The 27,583-nt window shown below is 38.0% G+C and overlaps 1 protein-coding gene across 1 annotated transcript in view; it reads left to right on the top strand.

The window, feature by feature from the left end:
• Positions 1-27,583, top strand: part of FRMPD4 (FERM and PDZ domain containing 4) — a 110,604-nt gene that overhangs the window by 70,186 nt on the left and 12,835 nt on the right. The window contains 6 exon segments of the mRNA XM_062515113.1: positions 9,614-9,659; positions 19,071-19,175; positions 20,336-20,443; positions 23,454-23,585; positions 25,885-26,004; positions 26,738-26,874. Coding sequence (XP_062371097.1) covers positions 9,614-9,659; positions 19,071-19,175; positions 20,336-20,443; positions 23,454-23,585; positions 25,885-26,004; positions 26,738-26,874 — 648 coding nt within the window.

The raw sequence follows: 27,583 nt of genomic DNA on the forward strand, positions 1-27,583 counted from the left end.
ACTCTTTGAATGAATGTGTTTTTTTTAGGAAACAATGATAAAGCCAATAATATTGAACTGAGAACAGTACATTATGTAGTGCTTGAAAATACAGTATTCTTCAGAATTCAAGAGCTTTATTTAATTTCCAATTGCATCTTCCTCTTCTTAATTTCTTTTTCTTTATTGGCTGAATTACTTTGAGCTAAGATAATGCTGTGAAGGACTTCCAACACAAAATAGCCCAAAGTGAATGTTATGCATTATTAATAAAAACTTAGATAAAAAAGTCATCTCTAAAACAAGAGGATCCTAAAGCATTTAACATTTAATCAGCAAAATTTATCTCATGTTCTGCTTTTTGAAAAGCATTAAGGGAAAGAAAAAATTTAATAGCTGCAGGAATGAAGGATGTGTGTGAATGCCTGACCTTTCATTACTACATACACAATGCCCAAATGTGAAAATGAAAATGCCAGTGCCGTACAGATTATGAATAGCAGCAGTAATGGTTTCTAATGCTTCAGTACAAATGAAAATGAAGCTCTGATCATAAAAGATTATGGTTAATTTGTCACATAGTAAAAATATCTGTAAGATTTTCTCATCTTTAGTGATCTTTAGTCCTCTTTAACATGTAACACTCATAAATCTCTTTTGCAATTGTACAGATACCAGCATTGCTCCTCTACAGTTTTTGACATCTTCAACTATCTTTTCTTTTAGTTTCTTATTCCCAATTTGAAGTATATTTCTAGAGTATGTGATTTCTTTGTTTCTCAGCAAGGAACAAGTCATACTAATTTTTATTTTAATTAATTGACATAATTATTTATTCAAGGTGTTTGGTATTAAATAATGTATTTTATTGAATAATTGTTTTTATTGATCTCTTAGCTGCCATAGTATCTAGAACATACTATACAAAACTATGCAAAATTCAGCATCAGCATGTATGGTAGATCTTCTTTGTCCAAAGTATGTCTATTTATGTCAGAAATCAGAGTAGGGGAGAAACTGTTGGGAGAATCTAGGTGCTAATGAAGCAATATTTGCATTATATTACTATCAGTATATCAATTGCCTAAGTTTTTTTCTGTCGCTGTCTGCGGGGTCTCCTGAACTTGATATCACCCACAACAGGACATTTAGGTGGTTTAGAGTTCAAGTCTTCTCAGCTCGAGCATCAAAGAAGAGTCAGGAAGCCATTTTCTGAGGTTTACAAGGTTGCTTATTCTTTCTTATCTAAGAAATTCTTTCTCTAACTAACAGAGATCTGTGTAGCACGTCGATCCAAGGCACTCTATCTGCCCTTGGGCAGAACTTATCTTTTATACTATAAATTACATACCTAATGTTTACCATTACTTTCCAATACATGACACCTTTATTACACTGTCCAACTTTGTCCCAAAGCAATCCAGTGATGCCATCCTGACTCAGAAGATAGATGACATGAAGAAGAAGAAGAAGAAGAAAAGACGTACCATGCCCAAAATCCTCTATCTTAGCTTTAAACCCCTAATATAAACATTTCTAAAAACTCATTTTCTATCTTCTAACAATCTAATTTATACTCTACTTAATTTTTGTGACTTGTAATTGTTCCTGCAATGTTGATAACTTTTTCCAGGAACTAAAATCCAGTCCCCAGTGGTCTTTGGCTCTATACCAAGCCCTCTGAACCCCCTGCCTGAAGGGTCTCGAGGCACCCAGGGAAGCTAGGGGAACACCCTGGACTCCCACATTTTCAAGACCAGGAGGCAAACAAGAGCTCTACTAGAGGCAGTGTTCATTGTGGATGATAGCAATGTTGCTTTTCCTGCTCCAGCAGGTGCTGTGACCATCCCAGCAAGGGGACTTTTCTTCAAATCTGTACAGAGTCACTCTTCAGTCCAGCTTTGGATTGATAGTTTGTGACAGAAGAGCTGCACGTTGCTTCTTCAACCATCAGTGTAGTTTTAACCTGGGCAGAGAGTTACATTTCTGCAAAAATAGCCATCAGCTGTGCCATGAGGTTTTTGTTGACTTCTGGGCTAAGTTTAAGTTGCTCTACCACTTAAAATGAAGAGAAGTAGTCCAGCGCAAATTAGCTCAAAATTTTCCCTTCTCATGGGGCATGAGATATCTGCTGCATCCAGACTAGAGTAAAATACTGTTGAGTAAAGTGATGCTTGTTGTCTTCTAACATAGTGTCAACAAAAACAGACATTAAAAATAAGCCATCAGAAGACAGAATTTATTTTCTAAATGAAAATTTATATAGCATCTCTCTGAAGGAAAGACAAGGAAACCAGCAAACCTTCATTATGTGAATGTTAGAATGACGTTTACTCCCTGAAACATCCTTTTCAATTTCTTGATCATACTGTTAATCTGTGTGTTACACTAAGATAAATGAATGGAATAACACCAATTTCCGGGGTTCAAAAAGTTGTCTCATAATGCCCTTCAGCTTTAATCATTATTTTATCTGTTTCCTCTATTGAAATAAAATTGGAATAAAAATTCACGAGACTACTTTACTGTGTCAAGGTGTCTAAACAAGTGCTGGAAATTTAGGAGAGCATAAGAAAGTTTATTTTATTCTAATTCAGATAATTTAGAGGAACATAAGAGACCTATACAGAGATGTATTCAAGATGTTGAATTTCTTTCTTTCTCTCTCCCAAGTAAGTGAACTCTGAACTCAGTTTGACCATCCATATATATTTACAAAAATTTAGAAGTTATTTTAGAAAACTTAGTTATTTTAGAAGGATGTTGTTATTACATTTAGCATTTTTAAAATTAAACTTTATATGAACATGTATGCTACTATGACAAAATCACGATGGCTCCATTTTTGAAGTCTGAACATAAGAAATGACAAAGTAATTGGAATGTATTTCATAACCATTGTTGGGTGTCTGGTGGGTGCCTCAGAGAAAAGGTTCATGCCACTCTTTCAAAGCATAGTCTGTCATGTCAGCATTGAGTTGGATTTTTTGGAATGGTTAGAATTTACCATGCTGTGCATTTTGTTCTGCAACTTTGGTGTTTTGTTGCAGCCAAAGTTCCCGGACATCCTCAATAAGAATGCCAGTGCAAAGGATGAGTGAACCCAAATTGATTGCATGGGTTTAATGTCCCTGAGCAGTGGGCAGGTGTAGTGTGTCTGCTGCATCTGTGTGTGTGGACAGCTGCTGAATGAGAGAACAGAATTGCACTTAGCTCACTTAGAAGCTGTCTGAAAGGGCTTGCACAAAATGCTCACAGGAATGCCATTTAAAAGTAATTGCAGTCTGATGGAAACAGCAGAGTCTGACAAACAAAGACAGGAAAATTTCAGGAGAATACAACTGACCTTTCCATGGTGAGACCAACCACTTCTGTAAATATTTTGCTTTGCTAGTATTGTATTAAAACTCCATAGAACTGTTTCTCAAGATACGTCATCAATAGTCATCTTGTGGCTGCCTGATATTAATTTTCTTCATTACACTTTGAAAATTAATGTTTCCTCAGAACTTTTGAGACTTTGGCAGTTAATGATAGAAAAACTAGCACTGGCCTGGATGAGTGACCTGTGAGACCAATATTATCTCATTTTGTCTGCCTTTGATCCTTTAAAACTAATGTGTAGAAAGTCTAATTAGAAGAGGATAGCTAAACAATTAATTAATAGGGGAATAAGCACTACAATTTTCTCCTTGGCTGTATGGCATCTTTGTGCAGCATGAATTAATTGACATGGTGATGGTGTTGGCAGTGGTATGCCAACAGCTGGACTTGGTGACAGTCTCGGTCCATCACATATACACTCATGCTCATTTGGCTCTTGGTTGTTTTTTGATACACTGACCAAAATGAGCAAATACTGCTTCTGCTGGATCAGAGAACCCCTGTGTTGTAATTCCTAATATGTTCTCGGTTCCATCTTGAAGTACAACCCCAAGTTCTCTCAGGGGTTGAGGGACACCACCATAAATCTCTGTAAGGACAAAAATGGTTTTCTAAGGAAGGCACCTCAGTCCATGTCAAGTTTTATGCATATTGCCAGTACTTAGAGGTGCGCTCAAGAATTTATTGCAGGCCATTGTAGTAAGGAGCAGGTAACCAGGTATTGCTCAGGAGTTAGGCAGCAGTGTAATGCTGCTGTTGGTATTCAAGCAACTTTGCTGAAGCACTCTTGTACAACATACACAGGTATTTACAGCATACAGAGGTATTTACTGTTTGTACAACATTTTGGTAACTCAGTTACAAAGTTTTAACAGCCTTAAACTTGAAAATATGAGCAGCTAGAAAACTTTGAGTGTTTGTGAGAAGAGGGTTTATTTTGACAAGAGGTAAATATAGTCATCATACAGCACTGAAATTCAAGAACAACAACTTTATAGGGCTCACCTTGCCAAAGTGCTAATACAGAAAGAAATAGTGTAAATTTGGCACATGTGAAAGTTTGACAGATGAATAGCCTTAAAGGAGAGGAGGCTTTTTTATTTTCAAAGCCTTTATTGCAGTGGTATCTGAGATGGCATTTGCTGTGTGAAAGCCCACCTGTGTGCCACAGCCCTGATCTGAAGGGATCCCTTCCGTCGAAGGAAGCGAGCGTAATTCAGCCTGCAGACACATTCACTCCTTGACCCCTTACAGAGATTGCCAACAAGGGTTCCAATTAGTGCCAGCAGCAGACTGACAGTTTTAAAGATTGACTTTCACACCATGCCAGGCCTTTAAAATAAAGAACATTTATACAAAATACAATTTGCTTTGACAGTAATTTTCAGTATGCTATTATTGAAGTTATTTATGTTTGAATCAGAGCATCTTTCCACTCATCTCTGTTTCTACTGCTCTTTGATCCTGCAGTGTTGTAATAATCCCGTCCTTACGTGTTTTATACTTTATGTGGCAGTGGTTGTTTCAAGTATCCATTACTTGCACAATTTTTAGGGCTCCGACATTCAATCAGGATTCTTGCAAAGTTCCCAAGTTCTTGTGCAGATTGCTTCTGCTGTTGCAAGCCCTCACATATTTGATGGCAGACTTAAATTTTAATAACTTTGTGAAGCAGCAGGCTATGCAAATGAAATTCCAGGGTTCACGAGTTCACAAGTTGAAGATGCTTGCATGTCAAGAGTATTTAATTGCATTGACAGTGAGGCTAAGGACAGGTAATATCATTAACATCAGTAGACAGGGCAACCACAGCTTTCCAAATGTGATTGTGTTGTCTCTGTCTTCTGATACCAAGGATTACAATGCACCATCCTGATCTCCAAAAATATGACCTGAGCACTATGATCTTTGTGTTCTGTGCATATCATCTCCAGAAAACCATATCCATGCTGATGCTTATCTCTTAAGTTGTTCTTCATGTGTCTGGCACCTTGGCCTCATATCCTCATCTTCTTTGACTATATTTCATGCAGTGTTACCTGTCCTCCCTAAACTGGGACCCCAGACCTCACCTCTGTGGTGATGTACCTTATTTCATGAGCCTCCTGCTATGCTTCTTGCCTGCTGCATTCCTGCAACTGTCTTCCGAGATGGAGTTGGGGATGTAATGCCATGTGTGGTGTACCCTGCTTTTCCTGGATGGTATGATGGCAGGAATGCCCATCTCACTGTGTAGAGGATCTTCAGAGAGAGTTCCCAGAGATCAGCAGAACATGCAGAGACTGAAATTCCATTACCACTCTTCCAGCAGATGGTTCTGCTAGATTTTGGCAACCTCTAGAGAAAGTATAATTTTCCATGTTCCCCTAAAAAAAATTCTGGAAAATAACATTCTAGGCATGGAGAGGTCTGATGCTTGATGTGCTACTGAAACAGTGATTATGTCGAGAAGACCAAAAAGGATCTGCCTACAGTAGCATGGTGTCTAGCTTGATGTAATCTGTTGTACTTGTCTATTAGAGTCATGGAACTATTGCCTGTAGTTTGTATTCTGCAGGGTTACCTTTGGGAATGGAAAGGGAAGAGCCCCACATGCCATGGCTCTTGCTGGAGGATTGTCTGGTGCAGAGGGCTTTTATCCTGGGTGTTCTTGTTTGCACAGTGCTGCTTCTCCTGTGACAAAAACAGCCCTGGGGAAGTCACACCCTTCTTAAAGCCTTTCTCCCTGGATCCCTCCACACTGTTTCATGGATGTCCATGAATACTGAGTTTGTCTGATAGTTATGAAGGTTCCCCAGGTCAGCTCAGACAGGTTGGCATCATCACAGGACCTCAAGGCTCACTGTGTGTGTGTGTGTATGTGTGTGTGTGGTGTGTGTGTGTAGTGTGTGTGTGTGTGTGTGTGTGTGTGTGTGTGTGTGTGTGTGTTTCTGTGTGTGTGCGCTGTGTAATAACAACGGATAATGAGGAAACTGCCTTAAATTGGGTCTACTCTGTCCCACCAAGGTCCTTCTAGAAGATGTCTCTGTCCCTGGAGATAAATCTGTCTGGATCTCTGGGGAAAACTCTTCCACAGGAACTGTTGCTCATGCTAAAAACCTGGCGAAGTGAAATTTATAGCTTCCCTGGGTGAATATAAATACTGTACAACAGGTTTTATGTAAAAATGTATATACAGCTCAAATAAAAGTGATCCTTAGTTGGAACTAAATTATTTTAAGGTCTCTTCAAATCCAAACCTTTCTCTGATTCTGTGATTCATTCTATTAAATAATTAAAAAATACGACAGTAGAATGACTTTGCAAACTCTTTGCTCGTTAATACTGTGTTAATATTCATAATATTGAAAGACATCCAACCATTGAATGATTTTTCTCTAGCCTAGATGCTAGAATTTGAAGATAATTTCCACCTTTCCTTAGCTTCGAATAGGGCATTTGAGGTAACCTGTTAAATTTTGTAGTTAGCTTTTGACTCATTGATTTCCATTTCCTTACTTCAAAAATGTAGTGTAAACATATTGCAGATCATGGCATCAAACTCCACAGTTGTGGAGTTCAGACGTTTCTCATCAATAGTGAGACCCAAATTGAAAGAGATTATTTTAAAATGGCTGAGAAAAAGTGTTTGACAACAAGAGTTTCAGAATTTAATGTTCATGATGAATTAAACAGCTGTTAGTTAGAAGATTTTTCTGAACTGTATTCCCTGAATATTATATTATATTATTTATTATAGCTTTAATTAATTCTTTATTTGTTCATCTTCAGTGGGAAAGAAACCAAGTACTCCTCTAGTAGGTAAAATTGCTAAAAGCTTTAAAATTAGCATAAATAATTTTTCATTCTTATGTCTTAAAGGCAATATATATACTTTTAATATTTATATGCTATATTTGCTGTATGATGCACGTGAATAACAGACCAGCTTATTCTGTTTGGCTCAGATACTGGGATTCCCCCATGTTTCTCATCTGCCTTTGCCCTTCCTCTCTTCCAGCTAGCAAGAAGCAGAAGGGAGGCAGTGATTTCCAGCCTCAAGTTCACAGAGGCTGGCATTATAGCTGAATGTTAATGCCTCATGTAGCTCGAGATGCCTGATACTTAGTAATGCAACTTTAACCTTTGTAACAGACATAATTTGATTCTCAAACCATCTATATTCTCTCCTTGTTGCAGCCTAAGTAGCTGTGAGGAGTAGTGAGAATGGACAAATATAATCACCATGCAGGACACGGAGGACAGAGAGATGAATCACAAATTCCCATCAAAGTTTTCAGATTTTAGCCTTATTATCACTATTTGAGTCTAATGTCAGGAAATAAAAGAAACATGAAGATATTTTGTTGTGTTGTTAGCCAGTCAGATGGCAGAGCATTGAAAAAGTCAGCAGTTTGTTTTATAAGCTGGTATTGCAGACATTTGGTCTTGAGTGACTGTAAAATAGCACAGAAATAATTGGGTAGTTGTTAAGTGAGGTTGAAAGGTAATAAAATAATAAAACAACTGTAATATATGGTTTTTTTCCTTTTTTTTTAGTTTAGTCACATTTTAAATGAGGAAAGACATTTCAGAGTGAAACTAAGACTGCAATTGTGGGTTTTTTTAGCTTTTGCCACTGTGTTTCAGGTGTTGTTTAAAAGACAGCTCACATTTCAGTGTGATGATGTACCTTGTTTCTGTAATCTTAACTGTCTGTATGTTCTGCCATCACATGAGGACATAAGTTTGTCCACATACATTTAAACTACAAACACAAAGATCACACAGTAAGTTATTTCATTGTTTCTCCATTCTTGTGACATATACAATACATGGTACAATTGGCAGTCTCCAGTGCTGTGCAAGGTTTTGCAAATAGATCCATAAGTTACCTTTCTTAACATGTATTTGTAGATTCCAAGAAATGTGGTAATGATACAAATATCTAATAAAAGAAATAAAATTGGAAGCTCTAAGTAATTTTTCTTTAGTTATGTGATATAAGATTAGACTTTGCCCCTTACATGACTGGTGGCTTTGACGAAAGTAAAATTTGTAATCCTTGTTGGCATTCAGTAATATGTTTGTTTCAGCAAATATAGACTGGCTTTCTAGATCTATTTTCTGACTAGGCCTTTAGTCTCTCTTCCTTTTTTTTTTTTTTTTTTTTTTTTGCTTTTTGGCTTTTTAAGTTGCATATCAATGGTGTCATTTTGCCTATAAGGTGACCCGATATAAGACCAGTACAGTATGATTTCTTTTCATTAATTCTGCTCAATAGGTCAGGCATGCAAAATCAATTCCATGTCAATTTAGCCAGGTAGTAAATCACATAAATAAACAATTTGTGTTTGAATATAGTAAAACCATTTAATTCTATCTAAACAAAATGGCAACTGATCTTTTCTTAGCTAATGACACCAACTGCAGCCATCTGATCAAAAGATAATACAAGAGATACTGTGATTGCCTTTTCTTCCTTCTTCCACTTTACTTTTTCACAGTTATCCACCACCCCCAACTACCCACCAAGAGTTAAAATAGATAAATTATTTGTCTAGACCACTTGGTCGCATCAAGATTCATAATAACTTTTTATCCTATAAATCAGTTGTGGATTTTTAAAGGTTTTCATATGTTTTCCATTTACTAGTTTCATTGTAAAAAATAACTATTTAAATTGAAAGGAAAGACTTTCCTTAGCAATCCTGTAAAAATTTTAAAATTCTAACAGGAGAATTCACCAGATATTTGTCTTTTCCCACCCATATGAAAAGGTGAGCTAGAGAAGAATTGGGGGCTAAATTTTGTCCTTATTTTTGTTTTGAAAAAAGCCCTATTGACTTCAAACAGATTTGGCTTGAAGTGTACAAGAGCTAAATGGTATAAAAATTACTTGCATTTGTAAAGTAGGTAAAAGAAATTTGTAGGCTGCAGATGCTGAACTAATGCAATTAATCAAAGGTTGTTTCATTCTTACTAGAGACAACCATTATTGGAGCATGCAGGTTTCTCTGATGAAGCAAGAATTTTATAGCATAAACTGCAAAGTTAGGCCAATTCAATTTGTTAGATTGGAAAAAAAATTATTTCTTAATATTTATTGTTATTTTGGCATATCATTAATCTCTCTACTAATCTGCTATGTCATTGTAATAAACATTCTTCCATGTTACTGCAGTTTTCTCCATTAAAAAGAAAAGCTGGTTATCAGTAGTGAGTAAAACTGACGTTTTACTTGATTTTACTTTTTTTTTTCTTTTTATAGAAGCTGCAAAGAATCGATCCTCCTTACTGTTGTTCAACCTTATCCGGTAAGTATTCTCAATGTTTTCTGAATTAGTTTCCTAGCAACACAGCAGCTTCTTTTTCTGCCCATATTCTGTTTGTGTCCCTCCATTATCTGTGCAATTAAAAGAAGTAAGTGCAATAAGGTCAGTGTCTATTAAAGATGATGTTTCAGATGGCATTACTGTACTCAAAGGCTGCACTAGTCAATTTAAACATAAGAGAGTCTTTAAACTCATAGTGACAGAGCAGAATTCTGAGTTCTGCTTTGATTTCTTGTTTGTTGCAGCTCCTGGGTTATTCTTGATTCTGCGTTGGTCCCACAGAGTTAAACTGCTGCAGCAAACCAGCTCTACCTTTTCTAAGGCAGGGCTCTATTGGTATCTCCATCTTGTGGAGGTGAAGGGAGAGCAGAGACAGGCAACCTTGTGAGGTTGCCTTGAATGGGCTGGGAGAAACTGCAACCCATTCAGAGCTGGTTGATGCAACATGACTTAGCAACTCACTCAGTGGTTTGTGGGAGTGGGTTCATGACCTGTCTCTTCAAACCCATCTCCCATGAATGAAGGGGAGAAGCCAAGCCAGGGGAGGAAACTCGTATGTTCATGCACAGCCACGCATACATTGTGTGCTGCTGAGTGGCCTCAGCCATGGAGTAATTTAGGAGTAATTCAGATTCAACAGGTCCATTTGGTTCCCTGTTGTCTAGCCTGATACATAGCAGTTTTCATTAACAAGGGATAATTGCATCCTTTTCATGCAACAATAAGAGATGAGGTGGATTTGACACAAAGACTTGATGAAAACAAGTTTATCTGATGAAGCTGCCAAAATGTACATCTTGCAAATGCCACTTGGCCCGTGCTGTGTGCTTTAGTACTAGTCATTAGCCTTTCTGGTTAGTTTTGAGGTGGCCATGCAGCTTTACTTATCCTGCACCCTTTCTAGAAGCCAGTCTGCACTGCACCTAATCTGTGGGGGGAAAGTATGCATTCCACAGCAAAAACAGGCAAGGGCTGCCCCCCTGCAGAAAGACCTGTCAGGAAGGTGATCTGGGATCAGGTCACTTGAAGCCTGGTGTGACTAAGTAAAAAAACCTAACTGTCTTCAAGGCTTCTATTTTACAGCCAGTGGTTTAAGTCATAGTGAGTATATATAATATAGGGAAAAAGAAATCTCCACCCACTTTTCTTTTTTTATGCACGTTTCATCCATTGACAGACTTAATTCTTGTCTATAAATATCAGGTGAAGAAAGGGCATTTGCTTTAGTGCATATATGTGTAGTCCTTAAAAGTGGACAGCAAAGTGTAGTACTACATCTGTGACATGCTGTGACCTGTTATCATTATGCTAGTGGTCTGAGAGCAAGCCTGTATGTACTGAATGTAAGGGAAGCTGAAACCCAAATAAATTGTGCACACCATGTTCAATGGAACACCTTACAGCACAGGGACTTCTCCAGCCTTTAGCCTGGAAAAGAAGGAAAGTCATGACATGGTATAATTACCAAGGCAAGTCCTGCTTGACCAATGTAGTGGCTTTCTGTGATGGAGTGACTGCATCAGTGGACAAGGAAGGGCTACCAGATATCTTTTATCGGGGCTTCTATAAAACCTTTCACACAGTCCTCCACAATATCCTTCTCTCTAAATTGGAGAGAGACAGATTTGTTAGGGGCACTGTTAGGTGGATGAAGAATTTGTTGGATGCTCACATCCAGAGAGTTGTGGTCAACATCTCAGAGTATCCGTCATCAGTTGGAGTTCAGTGACAAATGGTGTCCCTCAGGAGTCTGTAATGGGACCAGTGTTATTTAATATCTTTGTCAATTAAATAGAAAAAGGGATCAGGTGAATCCTCAGCAGATTTGTGATACCAAACCAGGCAGGATGGTTGACACACCTGAAGGATCAGAGGGACTTGGACAGACTTAAGAAATGAGTCCATGGAAATCTCCTGAGGTTTAACATGACCAAATGTGAGGTGTTGCAGGTGGGTCAAGGCAATCTCTGGTATCAGGACAGGCTGGGGGATAAACAGCAGCTCTGTCTAGAAGTGGGATGCTGGTGGGTGAGAGGCTGGACATGAGCCAGTGACATGTACTTGCAGCCCAGAAAGCCAAACATGTCCTGAGCTGCATCAATAGCAGTGTGACCAGCAGGATGAGGGAGGTGATTCTGCCCTTTTATTCCACTCTCATGAGACCCCACTTGGAACATTGCATCGAGCTTTGGGATTCCCAGCACAGAAAGGACATGGACCTGTTAGAGCAAGTCCAGAAAAGGCCATCAAGATGATCAGAGGGCTGGAGCACCTCTCCTGTGGGGAAAGTCTGAGAGAATTGGGATTGTTCAGCCTGGAGAAGAGAAGGCTTTGGGGTGACCTGATTGTGGCCTTTCAGGACCTGAAGGGAGCCTACAAGAAAGCTGGAGACAGACTACTTGCAAAGTATATAGTGACATGTAGTGACAGGAGAAGGGGCAGTGGAGAGTAGGTTTAGACTAAATATTAGGAAGAAATTCTTTACTCTGAGGGTAGTGAAGCACTGGAACAGGTTGCACAGGAAAGCTGTAGATGCCCCATCCCTGGAAGTGGTCAAGGCCACATTGGATGGAGCTCTGAGCCACCTTGTCTGTTGGAAGGTATCTCTGTGCCTGGCAGAGGGCTTGGAACTGGATGATCTTTGTGGTCCCTTCCATTCTTTAATTGTGTCAGTCTGTGATTCGCAGCTCTTTGTTCAAGCTCTTTGTGAGGCTTGACAGGGCAGAATCTGCTCCTCTCATTAAATAGCACCAAAATCTGATCAATAGCTTAACTACCTCTAGATGTCACTAAGCTAAGGATGGCACTGAAGCACTTTTCTGTCAGCCATTTGGACTGCTGTGCCCATTTTATACACGAATTTGCTTTGCCCAACTCTGGTATGTCTGTCAGAGTTCCCCAGCTCTATCTCAGCAGACAAAGTACTTGTGTATTTGGGGGTGATGGACATTCAGGCTCATGTAGGCATGAAGATCATCTCCCCAAGAATGCGCACAGAGCAGTTAGAAGATGAGATTAATGTCTGCCTGTTGGTGCTAGCTTAAATTGACCCATTCTTACCCCAAAGCTGGGATGCTTAGTGAAATTAACTGGTTGGGAGGGCCTCACTGCAGGACTCTTGCACCCAGCAGATCTTGTCTGTGCAGCATTATTGTACCTCCATACCTGTCCATACCTGTAACTTTTTCTTGTGTCCCCTGCCCTGTTGTTGTTGGGCAGGGGAAAGTTCCAAGGTTTGTGAGCGCTGGCCTTTCAGGCACTCAGCTTCATGGTTTCTCACACAAACCTGTAGTTTCCAGCCGGCATAAAAAGACCAAGAGAGCAGCTCAGACTTTTTCCACAGGCTTTATTATCGTCCATGAAGGGGTCAGGCTACAAATCCAAAGATGGGGGATCACACATGTACTTTTATAGGGTTTGGGGGATCACAAGTAAACCAATGGAAAACAGGGTTAACACATTTTGGCCAACTACATTATCTTTCTTTCTTTGGGACAACCAATTATAAAGAATCAAACCTAACCAATAATATTCTAAAAAGATAAGAAGAAGAGCTTACATTTTTTCTAGCATGAGTCATTCTAAGCAAGCAGTTTTTCTTATTTCAGAGTAAGTGCCAGGGGGCCCTCACAGGGATGTCTGCAGAGGGATTCGTCTCCTCTACACATACCAGGGTCTTACTGATTCATAGCATCCTCCCCTTACTGCTTTCAACTTCAAGTTTATCTGCAGTGTCTGTAGGGGTGTGGAACAGTTGGGATGATGCCAGTGTGTGTGTGCAGCCAAGTTTTGACCCTGAAGCTTTGCAAGACCCCTCAGTTTATGCAAACCTTGGACTGCAAGGTTGCCTGGGTACTCCTGAGTCACTTTGAACATCTGGTCCATGCTGGCCCTCATAGTGCCACACCATTGCTGTCAGTAGTGCCTGAACCTGTTGGCATCTCTTTCAGCCTTGCAACCCCTGGGTGTTGCTACACTCCAGCTGTGTACCTGTCCTGGTCTTCTGTGCAAGGGATCCTCTGACAAATGCGATTTACATTACAGTTCAAAGATAATATTTACGCCTTCAAAAATTCTGATGCACATATAGTTTCCCCATTTGTTTAATTTTGCCTCCTCCATGTTTTCTTTTACTTTATTGCCAATAAAACTGGAATGATGAAGTAGAAACCAGACAAAGGAAAATAAGAGCTTTTAAATAAAGACTGAATTTCTTCCCCATTCTTGGCAGAAATACATCTCTACAAACATTTCATTGATCTCTCTTCTTGATGCTGATTTTCCTTCTACCATTGCATGAAAAATAGCTGCCAAGATGGATTTCAAAAGTACTATTTCTTAATTGGTTTTATTTGTGCTGTTTAGAGTGTGTTTTGATTTTGCATTTAAGTAACCATCCTTTACAATTGCAGGTGAAAGTAGACATAATCTAGATTTATAGTGCTCTGTAGTTCACTTAGTACTTTTTGAAAGCTTTTGCAGATAATTTTTGCTTAAATGCATTCAGTTTTGTTTAATGCTTAAACACATTAAAACACATTAAAATTTCATTTTAATTATGCCCAAGCCAAAGCATTAGGCTATCTTTTTCTTTCTGTCAATCTGCAAATCTCTGATAGGTTTTTATCACCAGTGCTCCTAAGGAGGTCACCGAGCAGCTCGAGCAGTTAAAGCAGTTCAGAGTTTTGATTTCTGGCAGTGTGACATTTGATCATAATTCCTGACTGTTTTATTCTGTAAATGAACTGTCATTCTGATTGTTGCCTTATTAAGTTTTAAGCATTACTTAAATCAAATAACTTGCCTGTTTGATATCCTTTCAGATTTTATGTGCAGAGATCATTTGATAGGTTGCTTTCATGATTAATCTGTTAAGCTCCTTGGATGAACTCCAGGCCCAGCTGGGATCTATGGCAATTTTGCTGCGCATTAAGTTTTGCAACAGGAAAAAGATAGGATCTTCTGTTTTGAAAGAGATGCTTCTTGTTTTAACATGGTTATACTTCCGAGGCACAACAGTTTCAGAAAAACTACAGTAAATAACATTTATGGATCATAATGATTGTGGCAACGATCTTATTGAGAGTTTGTGGGACTAATGGTCAGACTGTGACTACCACCTAAGAATGGTAAAATATAAATAATGCAAATACTTAAATACAATTGTCTATGATAGATTACCAACTTTTTAAGAGAGAACACAGATCTGACTACTATTTGAGCAATAAAATTTTTGCCAAGAGTTTAACAAAGAAATACTCCTGATGATGATCTGTCAGTGCCATGTGGTTATCACAAATTGCTGTGTGGTAAAACTTCTCCACGTTATTTCTTCCATGTCCCCTCTTGCTCTTCCACAATGCTCTTGTGAGTCAGTGTACTCTTTTCAGCCTTGTTCACAGCAATGAATTAGCATATTTAGCTTGCCTTTGGGCATTATGTCCTGTTCCATTTAATAAATGTAATTCTTCCTCTTACCTTTTATTTGCTTGGTAAATACTGATGTCTGTAATTGCTGTTAGCAGTGAACCAAAAAAGTCAACACCTATTTTGCTCTTATGCAATCTTTTCTTTGTTTTCTAGCAAACTTAATATTTTATATAAAACTAATGACTATTTTTAAGTAATAAGCTTAAAATTTATTTCATATATGCACTCTGTGACTATTTAAAAATTATAGTATTTCTGTAGTTTTAAATGTAGTATTTCTAATTTTGTTGCTTACTGTCACAGCAGGTTTTCTTTTCACCTTGTGATTGTCCTATACTGCTGTCATTCTATTTCTTTATGATATCTCAGTACTACACTGTGCTCTTCTATCTACTAAGCCCATCTTTTTCTTGAGCATAACTAAAGGTTTTGCTGTTGCACCACCTCTACTGGCAAGAGTACTCAAAGGGGCTTTTTCAGCAAAAACTGAATGAAGCACTAGACATTTTTATTCCATCAAAAAAATTTCCCTCATAATGTTGTATATTGTTTCTAAAATCTAGCAATAAATGACCCACTCTAATGCTGTTGGCAAATATAGGATCTAATTTTGAAAAGTCTGGAAAATGAGAAAGTAACATTTTCCTGAAAGTCTGCTCTGCAATCTTTTGTGTTTGACCCTGCTGATGGGAAGGCCATTGATTACAGTTGCTATAAGCAGGGTTCAAAGCAGGGTCTAGATCTTCACTATTATTTCCTCCAAGTGTATCTCTGTACCATGCTTCATTTTTCTTGTTAGCAGTTTCTCTAGGTAGTGTTGCAATGATCAGCTGATTTTTTCCCTTTAAATTCTGTGTAAACAAGTAAAAATTATTTAAAATTCTGATAATTTCGAGCTTTTAGTAGGAAACAGGGTCACACAGAGTAAAGTTTGGGGAGTTTTTAGTTATTTTGACTCCTTGTCAAAATGTGCGCCCTCATTTTGCAAAAGTCACTCTAATGAAGCTGTTTTTATCTGTGACAATGCAAATAGTTTACTTGCAGTGATAGATGTCCTGCATTAGTGTAAACACCTCCTGCTTAAGGTCATTAACTGAGAATAATGACGCCCATTTGGCTAAAACACAGAGCATCAGATAAATGAGCCTGGCACTATGAGAATCATTAAGTGATAGCATTCTTCTAAAAACCTCAAGACATTAAAATACAATAGAGCTGCACATCATCTTGCTGAGGCTTTGTTAGACAAGGAGTTCTGACAGTCAAACCCAACTGTTTTCCTAGGTATTTGCACATCCTTTGGAAACACTCCTATTCCCAAAGAGAAAATGTCAAGTGTCAAGTTGACGCACAAGGTAGAAACAATGACATTGCGCAATTAAATGCAAAAGCTGTGCTATTACTCAAACCTTTAACCAGCAGAGAATGTTCTCTCAAATACCTGGTGCAGCTGTTTCATTTTCTTACACCCCTGGTTTATAGTTTGGAGCCTGCTGGGAAACAATCTGTTCCAGGCTCATCCAGAGTGCCTGGCAAAGGGTTAGAGTCCTTCCCATGTCACCACAGCAAAAGGGGAAATGAAAGGAAGCACCATGTTTTATGGTAGGTCATGGTGTGCTCCCCTGGCTGTGCACTGGGTCCATTTTAAACCCCACATCCCAGAGGGGTTCTTGGGAGCCCACATATGTTCAAATCTTTAGTTGTCCTGAACTCTCCCATTGCATTTTTTGCAATAGCATAATTTAAGTTTTTATGCCTCCCACATGTGACTTTAGAGATTGTAGAGAGAAAAAGAGGTTGTAGAGAGTAATAGGGACACATAGTGGTTTGCCAGATTTGCTGTATGGGAATAACCTTGCCAGAATCCAGAAAAAATTGGCAGTCTGCCTGTTAAGAGAAGCCAGACTGGTGACTCATCTGTAAAAAGGGCAACAGTACAGAGATTTGTTCAGCAAGAATAGTAAGTGAAAGCCACTCTTTTCCCCATGTTCTTGCAAGGGAAGGCCAGTAGCCTAATCCTGCTGCTGTGCTGCCCTGTGGCAGTGGAATCAACAGTTTACAGTCTATTACTTGGGAGCCAAATAGACTATGTGTAAGGGGATCCCTTACACACTGCAGAGGGGGACTACATGGAGAGGAAAGAAGCTGGAGGAGGCATCTCTAGACTTGTTATATTAATCATTGTACTGTTTTATACTGTGTCTTTCTAGGAATTCATCTTCAGAGGACAGTATTTAACCTGCTTCAGCATTTCCATGTTGTACCCTTTTGCTGAAAAAGTCAATGGGGTCCCTCAACCTGAGACACGATTTTACTTTTTTTTTATGCTTTTCTTTTTTTTTTTCCCCATGATTTTCCAAAACTTCTGGGCACTTTCCATTTTTTTCCAGCAATGACTCTGGAGGCTTGGTTTGTTCATGGGGTTGAATTATTGATTATTTTATGGTCATATGTGCTAGAGAGGTAAGAAAGAATGAGCTGTGAAAGCAAAGAAGCATTTATTTTTATTTCTTGATTCTGTTTTGTGCCTCAGGAATTACTGGATGTCTCTGATATTTCCTGAGAGAATGTGGCAGTGTTCATTCCTTGTTCAATGGTTGATACTGATCCTATGGTAATAGTTGCCATTAGTTTTCAATGTGGTAATAGATTAGAAGCATGCAGAAGTGAGAGAGACTTTTTCCTGCTAGTTACTGGAAACAAGGCTTCTGTATCACAAGAAAACAGCTTTTTAAGCTGTTTCAGGAGAGATCAGAGGTAGAAACAGCGGAGCATGTAGCCTTGTACTACTCCATTACTCCTGCAGATTGTTAGTTGGGTCAGATTTTGAGTGATAGTAACAGACTTCCCATGTTTACAAGGACAGTTCTCATGACACATTGGTCATCACCACTTGTGCCTCTGCTTATTTCTCACAGACAAACCAACATGACTCAAGTTTTTATTCAAAACTAGTAAGACCACTTCTCAGGATTCTGATTCAAGATTCTGAAATCCTTGAGTCATATTTTCATGAAACAAATGGATCAAAATCTGGCCCAAAAGAGCCCAGTGACTTTTCAGCCAACATGAGAAAGTCTTCCATTGACCATTACCATGGTTTTGAAGTGAGGCAATGCCAGAAGCACTGTGTTTGTATCTGACCTGACAATAAATCAACCTCACTTCTGCTGCTGAAAATGGAAATCCCATTGACTGTGAATATTTAATTTGTTATTAAAAAGGAGTTGTTAGTCAAATTTCTCAAGTGAGGAGATTTTTTTTTCTAGGGGCTGAAAACAGGTGAACCCATTATAATGTAGTAGGTGAAAGTCGAGTAGGTCCCAGAAGAAAATGCGGAATTCTTCTACACTTCTAATCCATGAAGCCCTGCAACATGTCAATATTGAAGGCATGCCTTGCACAGGGTGCATTTAGGGGATACCTTCAGGGGAATCCTGATGGCCTGCAGGTGCCTCTTGGTGGTTTTCACCTGTGTTTGGAGTGGACAAATACTGTGAGGTGCCACTGCATTTGGAGACCTCCCAGACATTTTTCTGGCAAAAGTTGTGTATATGTCTACCCAGTAGATCACAGATGATACAAAGATTTTCCATTCAGTCTGTGAAAAAAGGGTTGCTGGTAAGTCACTGGTCAGTGTCCCTTCATGCAGACAAGGTTGGGTGACAGCAGTCATTGTGGGAGCACTACAGGAATTTGTGTGTGCGCCGAGAGCCCTTCTCACTGCTCCAGTCTAACATGGGGATAATTTTTAGTATGTTCAGTATGCTCTGGTGTTTCCTTATGTATATGTACAGATAGATTACCTTGGGATGCATTATGGTTTGACTCTATTTCCATTCTTCTGTATTCAAAATGTTTCTGTTTGCATGGAGTTCGCAGCATATAAGAAACGGGGAATAACTGAAAAAACTTTTTAATTTGAAGTTATGTGATACATCTTGTCATCATCTTTTCTTCCAGTCTCCTAAATCAGCTTTTATTAGTGCTGCAAAAAAGGCAAGATTGAAGTCCAATCCTGTCAAAGTACGCTTCTCTGAAGAAGTCATTATCAATGGCCAGGTGTCGGTGAGTATTTAGCTATTCTCAGAAAGGGTTGAGCATTTCATCCAAAGGTACAGCTCAAGCCTGGAAAGGGAGGTAATTACATGGCAGGAAAAATGGTGACAGGATTGCAAAGAGAAGGGTTTTTCTGAAGTTTTCCCAAGATCCTTTTTAAAAGGTCATTAGGCCCATAATTTTATGAAAAATTTGTCCCTTAAAATAAAATTAAGATGCTAGTGAATGAATTTTGTGGTGACAGCACATATGTTTTTCTTTATAGTCTTGATAGTTTTTGTCTCTTGGTTTTTTTCAGATCAACTTTGTTTTCATAAAACCCATAAGCTCAAGAGAGGTACAATGGCAGGAAAACTGATGAAGATTGCCTCACAGACCCCTTTAAAATTTGTTTTATCTTCTTGAACTTATTGCTTCCAGACCTCAGGCAGCATCAGACTCCCTTTGAGAGGCGCTGAACTCCTTTTTAGACATGAAATCCTAGCTCATTTTCATAATTTGCCAGAGCATCATTCCACACTGATGTCTTTAGCCAACTCTCTTCCAAACCTAAAATGAAACTGCATTTTTTTTCTAAAGCAATTTCTGCTTTTTAAAATAAAAAGAAGCAAACAAAACCTCCCAAGATTTGTTTCCCTTCCTTTTTCCTCTTTATTTTGCTACACTGGTTGTGAATCATCAAATTAGGTAGCAATTTTATATGTTGCTCTTCTTAAATGATTAAATATATCAGCATTAAATATCAACCTATAAAAAATGTTAAACACCTGGGTTTTAATCCTTACTAACAAACTGTAGTTTCCATTTTATTGATTAAAGATGCTAAATAACTCACTAATTCAAAGAAATAATAATCCATTTTTCTGTTTAAGTGAAAATGTTTCAACTTCAGAGGCAATGTTTATTGTCAGAGAGATAGTATTTAGGCAAAGAGAGTGCTCCAAACCAGACCTATGAAAAGTTATATTTTTGTAGGATAGAAACCTGTAGAGGGCAGCTGTAATGAGCATGGCTAGACCCTTGCAGGGCACTGATATTTCTGCTTTCAGTTTGGGCCAACACCTTCCTTCTCATTTTTTTTGCTTTTCCATCAGAATGAGGTACTCCTTGATGGAACAACATTGATATTTGTTGCATGTTGTAATCTGATTCACTAATTTGCTTGACAGGAAACAGTTAAGGACAACTCACTTCTTTTCATGCCAAATGTTCTAAAGGTGTATCTTGAAAATGGACAAACCAAATCTTTCCGTTTTGACTGCAGCACTTCAATAAAGGTAAGCTGACTATTCCTTGGTATGAGAGCTACAGAAATTTTCATTTACTTGGAATGCTTTAACAAAATTACTGGTGTGTTCAGTTTGGGCTGGACTCTTAGATTCAGAAGTAATGAGGATTTGGTCCATTTTTCTGCTCCTAAGAACGTATTTTATTGTCAGTGAAGAAGAAGTGATGATTTTAATGTGCTTGGAGCACAATCAAAACTCTGTGCTTGTATCATTTTGATATGCTGCCAAACACTAGCATGATTTGTCAGCAAAAGTCAGGAGCTAAGAAGATTAAGATGTTGGTTACTGATTGAATATCATCTAGCTTATCATTCAGTGGATTTAGGATGGGATATTGTGGGGTTCTGTCCGTGATAAATTACTTGCCTCAGTGCAGTGCCCTTTACACTTTCCATAGCACATTTCACATGCAGAAATAAAAAAGTAAAGCCCTGGAACAAAACTGAGTCTGCCAGGGAATTTCTGTGACACTGTTCTATGTGGGTTCCTATATCAGAGGCATCATCAGTGTCTGTGAGAGCCTTGGAATAGCATGGTAAGCAGCAGGGCTAGCATGACTGTTTGGGGGAGCGAGTTTCAAAGTTCCAACACGGGTGGGTTACCAAATCTAGCTCACTGCATGCATGCATGCCTCATCTCATGAAATGTGAGAGGGGCCTGGGTGGAAATAATCGATGAAGGCTAGGGATGCCAGCTTTTGCTAGTTTTAAGGGATTGTAAAACCAGGCATGTCTGAAGAAAGGCTGCCTTTGTGCTCACTGTGGTACAGCAGTGTGCTCAATCATTTAGAGCAGCAAAGAGAGTTATTTACCAAGCAGACAAGAAATTTACTCCAGTCTGATAGTAAAACAGACTCTAGAGTCACACTTAAAAATGGGATTCAACATTTGTCAATAAATGTAGCATATATTCCTTAGGTGTAAATTGAATGCAGGTATGGATACAAGTATTCCATACATGGGATACATCCATGGAATACTGAATTCCTTGATTCCATTTACAGATTTGGCTGGTGAAGAAATAGGAAATTTTACTCATGTCGCTAGTGAGGTCTCAATACCCTTCTAAGATACACAAGCCCACTTTCTATTATTTTCTATTATGAGCATATAAACAGCCAATCTATTCCAGGATGTTTTGCCCCTGAAGACCAGTCTTTGGCCATCACATTACATTACATTAGTTTTGAGTAGTTCTGTCATGGATCTGTCAGGTGCTATCAGACCAAATGTCAGATCTGAAGTCGTTGGTGCAGATGCCCACGTGGCCTCAGTTACCTAGCTGTATTGATATTGTAAACCTGGTTTGAACTTAGTCATTTTGACTATTACTAGGAATAATTTCCTTTGCATCTAATCCAGGCAATTATATATTCTGAGGCTTGCATGGCTGTAAATGGCACGTTCTTGCATGTGTGTGCATATTCCTCAGTGTGGATGGGTAGGTGTGGATTGTCTCTTCTTTGCTTAACTGGGGTGATATGCCCCTGGTGAGTCAAGGTAAATGCAGGTTTTCTCACCTCTAGCAGTCCAGTAGTTCACCACTTAAAGAGGATGCAAGCAGCACCTAAACCTGCAGTCCTCACTTTCCATATTGTTGGGTCATAGCACCTGGGCTGACTCTTAAATTACCAGATAAGAAGATATATAGCAAAAACTTTGGTGCAGTTATTCAGAGGCTGTATGCCTTAGCCTCATATTTAAAAGGTCCAGAAGAGCTAGTGGTGGAAAGCAGTACCAGTACTACCCTCTCTTAAAAGCTTATATTTAGTATTATGCCACTTCATGTTACTGTTATGCACATAGTCTTTTAGCATAGTTTATAAGTGTAATTAAAAGTAGATTTAATGTGTAAGTTGTAAATTCCCCACTGGTCAGAATAGTATAATATTAGCCTCCATTATTTAGAGTGATAGCTTGCAATTCATTAATGCTATCTTATATTCTCTATCTTATATTCTCTATTCTATATTGTAGAGAGCTGTCCCCATCCTCCCATGTACACGTTTTCATCCTTCCATCAGTGTGGTCTTGATTTTCCATAAACATGCTGTAATTGATCAATAAATCTTCCTAAATTATGTTAAAACACTTGGATTACAATTTGTCAAGATCTCCTAGTGAGTCCTATCCATCTGGATACTAATGTATAACTGAAAATATTTCAGATGGAAGGAAATGTTTTAATCTTGTCACCAACATACTGTGAAACTATTTATAAATGATGGGTTATTATGTATTTCTTTTTCCTACAGTGTTCACTAAAGTAAAAGATACCTTGACAAATTATATTCATAATCTGCATCTGTTTGCAATGTATTATATGAAAGTAAGGTAGGGATTAATTGAATGGTTTTATGAAAAGGTTTGTTTAGCTGTTATTCCAGATACAGTCATTCTCAAATTAGCTATCCTTAGGCATAATTCAGTGTGAAAAAAGCTAATCAGGAATCTCTAAAAATTGATATGGTCCATCAGTTTAGAGCTATTGTTCTGCACATCATTGACTTTTCTGTCAGCATTTAAAACTCAAGAACTGTACTTTTATAAAACTCATTGCCATAAGAACAAATAAAGGTAATTAATCTATTTTTGCTTTTGTTTTTGTTAAACTTATAGATTTGTTTTTTCTGCCTGATGGCATGGCCCCAATGAAGGGAAATGAATAGTGATAAGAACATTTCTCCTTTGCTGATGGGCTGTATTTCCAGGGAGACAGATATGATTTAAGGGCCACAACAATATAATTTGCAGGTTAAAACACAACAGAATGTTGTCCATTCCCAGGAATCCCATTTATGCATTTCTCACGTTCATATCTATTACCATCTCGGGGATGTTTGAGGAATGGTTGTGATGTCCTGGAAAGTTGTGCAAAACAGGCACAAAGCCTGGACTTCTGCCCTGTGCTGGGTCCATGCAGGGTGTGTGGCAGTGAAGAACTGGGTCCCAAGCACTCCATGAATTTAAGCACTTTTTATAAATCCTTTGTTAATTAGGATGTCATCTTAACACTTCAAGAAAAACTTTCCATCAAGTGTATTGAGCACTTCTCCCTAATGCTGGAGCAGAGAGTTGAAGGATCTGGAATGAGACTCCTTTTGCTACATGAACAAGAGACTCTAACTCAGGTTTGTGTAATGGTATATGAAAACAGATATTAATGAGATGGGTTAATCAGTAAATTATCCATCTTTTTCATTACTCAAGTGAGTTAGCTGCAAGCTTTATAGTTTGAGACAGTCTATCAAATAGCTAGGATATTTAGATGTGATTGTAAGAATAAGGTTCTCACAGGAATTTTCTATTATAAAAACATCATATTTCATTGCTTTATTTGGCCTCTTAAAAATATTAAGAATTAAAAATCTGACTGAATTTGAAAAATCCTTATCTAGCCTTTTCATATAATGTGAAGCCCAGCTAGTGAACAGTTGGCAAATCCATGGTAACAATTCTGAGAACCACAATCTGCCCAAATTTCTTCAAAAGCCTAATTTGGATATTTTGTTCCAATTTTATTATACATATTCTGCATAATATATGTGTGACAGGGAATAGTCCTCTTTCTGATGAAGTCAAGTTTGGCTTGTTTACACAGAGGTATGCTATGTCACTTCAGCAATGATGGCACAGAAAATGTTGGTGTGACTTTCTTTCTTAGATCAGGGAAGTGTCACTAAAGTTAAAGTTGCTTCACAGTTACCAGCAGAGTAAACTGATTTTATCTGCATATCATTTTGCCAAATTATTTTGCTTGAAATTTTCTGTTATATTTCTGTGTTTCAGGAGAACGTTGGCATTTTTAAAAATTTCAGTTAAATTGAAAAAGATGGAAAAGGGGAAATGGATTCTTAGACGTGAAAAAATACCTAATTTAAATGACAGAATCCCTGTAATTATGACTAGAGTCTGTGTAACAGTGTGAAGGAGCTTAGTTTACCAGATAACAGTCTTTTTAGCATTTTCTAACCTTTAAGCACTTGCTTTTGCCATGTTAACATTCTTTTCTTGTGGGTATAAGCCACCCAGTGATTGCACAATATCCAAAAATACTCAGTACTTATCCTCCTAGCCTAGCCCTCTGCTTGAAGTTCTTGGTAAAATTCTGCACCCCATGAGAGAGACTTTTCTGAATTTGTCATCTCTTTGGAGAGGCGAGAGGTTTTGCTGTTTAGTATTGTTCATTTTTGTGCTGGGGAGTGCTTTGCCTGTTTAAAATAAACAGGTTTTTTTCCACTTCTCTCTGAGGAAATATTTTCTCTGAACCATTTGGGGGAGGGACTGCTTGAATCTGTTTCCTAGAGGGTCCCCATTCAGAGGTTTCCTCCAAAATTTGCCCTAAACCAGGACAGGTCAGAAAGATCAGAATAAACTAAATTCTTTTCAGAAAATCCCATCTGGAGTTTTTATTAATATGTGCAGAGTATGTCTATATACTTAGGAAAGAGGTGAGACAACGTGAGATAAATAGACCTTTTGAAAATTGTTTTAGCAAGACAGAGACTTCATTGAACATTTTTAAAAGTATAGTTTTGTCAAATTAAGATGTTGATTATAGAGTACCCTAACTCTTTAACTGCATTAGCCTAATTGAAAAAATTACATAAACTAAATTAATTCTGAGGGTTTCTTCTTTGAAGTTCCTGTAAAATCAGCAAAATTTTAATTTGCCATTATATTGTTGCTGCTGACCATGACTTACAATGGTTGGTTTGGATTGTTACCCTTTTATCCAATAATTCCTTTGCTAGGCAGTGGTCTCCTGTGAATATATCCAGATTACAGAGTTAGATGCTTAAAAATGTTTTGCTGACCAACACACAAAGCAGACTTTTTAATTTTTTAATGTCTTGGGTGTCAGTCAGAAGTTATGGAGTAGATCTCTTAATCCAGAACAACCCAGGAAAAAGACCTAATTTCTCTCAATTTGCCAAATGGATTAAAACAAGCAAAAAAAAAAAAAAAAAAGAGAGTAATAGCTGCCAAGTTGGGCCTCAGCTGTGTTCTCAGACAGTCTTTGAAATAAAATGTGACCTTTCCCCAAACACCTAACTCTCTTGTTTATGAGTATTTTAGTCCTGCTGTAGATCAACTTAGTTTGCATTTCACTTGGATGGTTTTTGTAAAGATCTGTTTTCTCTGTCATTTCACCCTGGTTTTGAGTGAATTCTGTTGCTTTGAGGATGAGTTGTATCAGGCAGACATGCCTATTTCAGTCTAAAAGTCCTTCCATAAGATTATATATATGTTGTTTATGATCTTAGGTGAAGAACTTAATAAGCAGCCCATGACAAAGCTCTTTTTTTGGGCAGAATTCTTTTTCTTGCTACCACAGTGCTCTGGAGCAGGGTAACATTGCCCAAGACTATAGACCCTGTTGCTCAACCAGTGTTGCCAAGCTCTAATATTATTATTTCACTGTCCTAGGTGACCCAAAGGCCAAGCTCGCATAAGATGAGATGTCTTTTCAGGATTAGCTTTGTCCCAAAGGATCCAATTGATCTTTTAAGAAGAGATCCAGTTGCTTTTGAATATCTCTATGTTCAGGTAAGGGAAAGCACAGCCAGTGCTAATGTAAAGGAGAATATAAAAATACGCTTGCTATATATATAAATTTGCATCTTCACATAGAAAAACATGGTTGCAGTGAATCCTGGCTTTTATTATTGTTGCATAATGCCAATGAATGCACTTGGGGAATGTGCAAATCTTTACAATCTGCAGTCCTCTTTCTTCATAAGTCTCTCCAAGTAGTAAAGCTTTGATATCTTTCCAAAATACATTTGGCTTTAGAGAAGAGTGAAGCTGAATTAATTGTTAATACTTATTTATGGTACTGTAATATCAGACAGAAATGATGTCTGAAAAGGAGCTTCCAGTACAGTGGATGGGAAGACTGATGTACAAGCAATGCGGTTCTCCTGAGTATCTCACCAGGTAGAGTCCCGCTATCCTGAGTCCAGATATACTGATGCTCTCCAAGCATTCTTTATGATGGAGGATTACTCTTCTCTCCAGGAAGGCTGAAGAGAGCTTAGGTCAAAATAATCATGCCTTTTGCTCTTTGGCAGAAGTACTGGTATTCTTCATTAGTGCCCATATCATGAATATCTGACACCTCTGAAAGCAACAGCACAGTCCTGAATCTGAGTTAGGTGTTACTTTTCATTAAGTCTTAATTAAAAAAAAAAATAAGAGAGAGAGAGAAATAAAAGAATAGTAATTTATTTTTAGTACAAGATCTTTTGACGTGATGCTCCCTCTACTGGTTCTTTGGCAGAGCTGTAATGATGTGGTCCAGGAAAGGTTTGGACCAGAACTGAAATATGACATTGCCCTGCGGCTGGCTGCATTACAAATGTATATTGCAACTGTGACCACCAAGCAAACTCAGAAAATCTCCCTCAAATACATAGAGTAAGTTGAGAATGCTGTGTGTTCTTTAAAAGTGAAACCTTAGGAGCAACTTGTAGGTTCCTTAAGGTTTTTTCTTCAGTATGTCTGTATGCATGCACCAATTTAGGTTAATTCTTTGTCACTGAATTTAATTCAGGTGTGTTAAGAGTGGTACATTTTGTCCTTTGGGTCTGTTTACATTTTGATTATCTATTTGGGCATAAATGTGAACACAATTAGCTCACTTGCTTTCAGTGATTTAAGATCTAAATTTATATGTATCCTAAGGTTTTAGTAGAAATTATTATAGTAAGATTCAGATTATTGCTTGGTTCAGAAGACAGTAGGTCACAGGTTGGAGTTTTTAATATTTCTGAAATACAGAAGTACTCCAATAGGCACCTGTCTTATGCTAGACACCATATATATGTGCATATGTATATGAATATATATGTATAACAAAAAAGAAACATTGGAAAGTGCAAATCTCTGTATATCTGCTTGGATTAAAAAAAAAAAAAACAACAACAAAAAAAACCAAACAAACAAAAGAACAACAGCCCGTTCCCTAAATTTTTTGTTGCTGTTGTTTGATTTGCTTGCAGAATGGAAATAACTGTTACATACTGTCTTGTAGAGTTTATTCATCATATTGAAGACAATGTTATATCCTATCCTATTAATGAATATGCAAAAAATAGTTACTTAGAAGTAAAGAGTCGGTCTTCTG

This window comes from Cinclus cinclus, chromosome 2, assembly GCF_963662255.1.
Source record: "Cinclus cinclus chromosome 2, bCinCin1.1, whole genome shotgun sequence".
Lineage (NCBI taxonomy): Eukaryota > Metazoa > Chordata > Aves > Passeriformes > Cinclidae > Cinclus > Cinclus cinclus.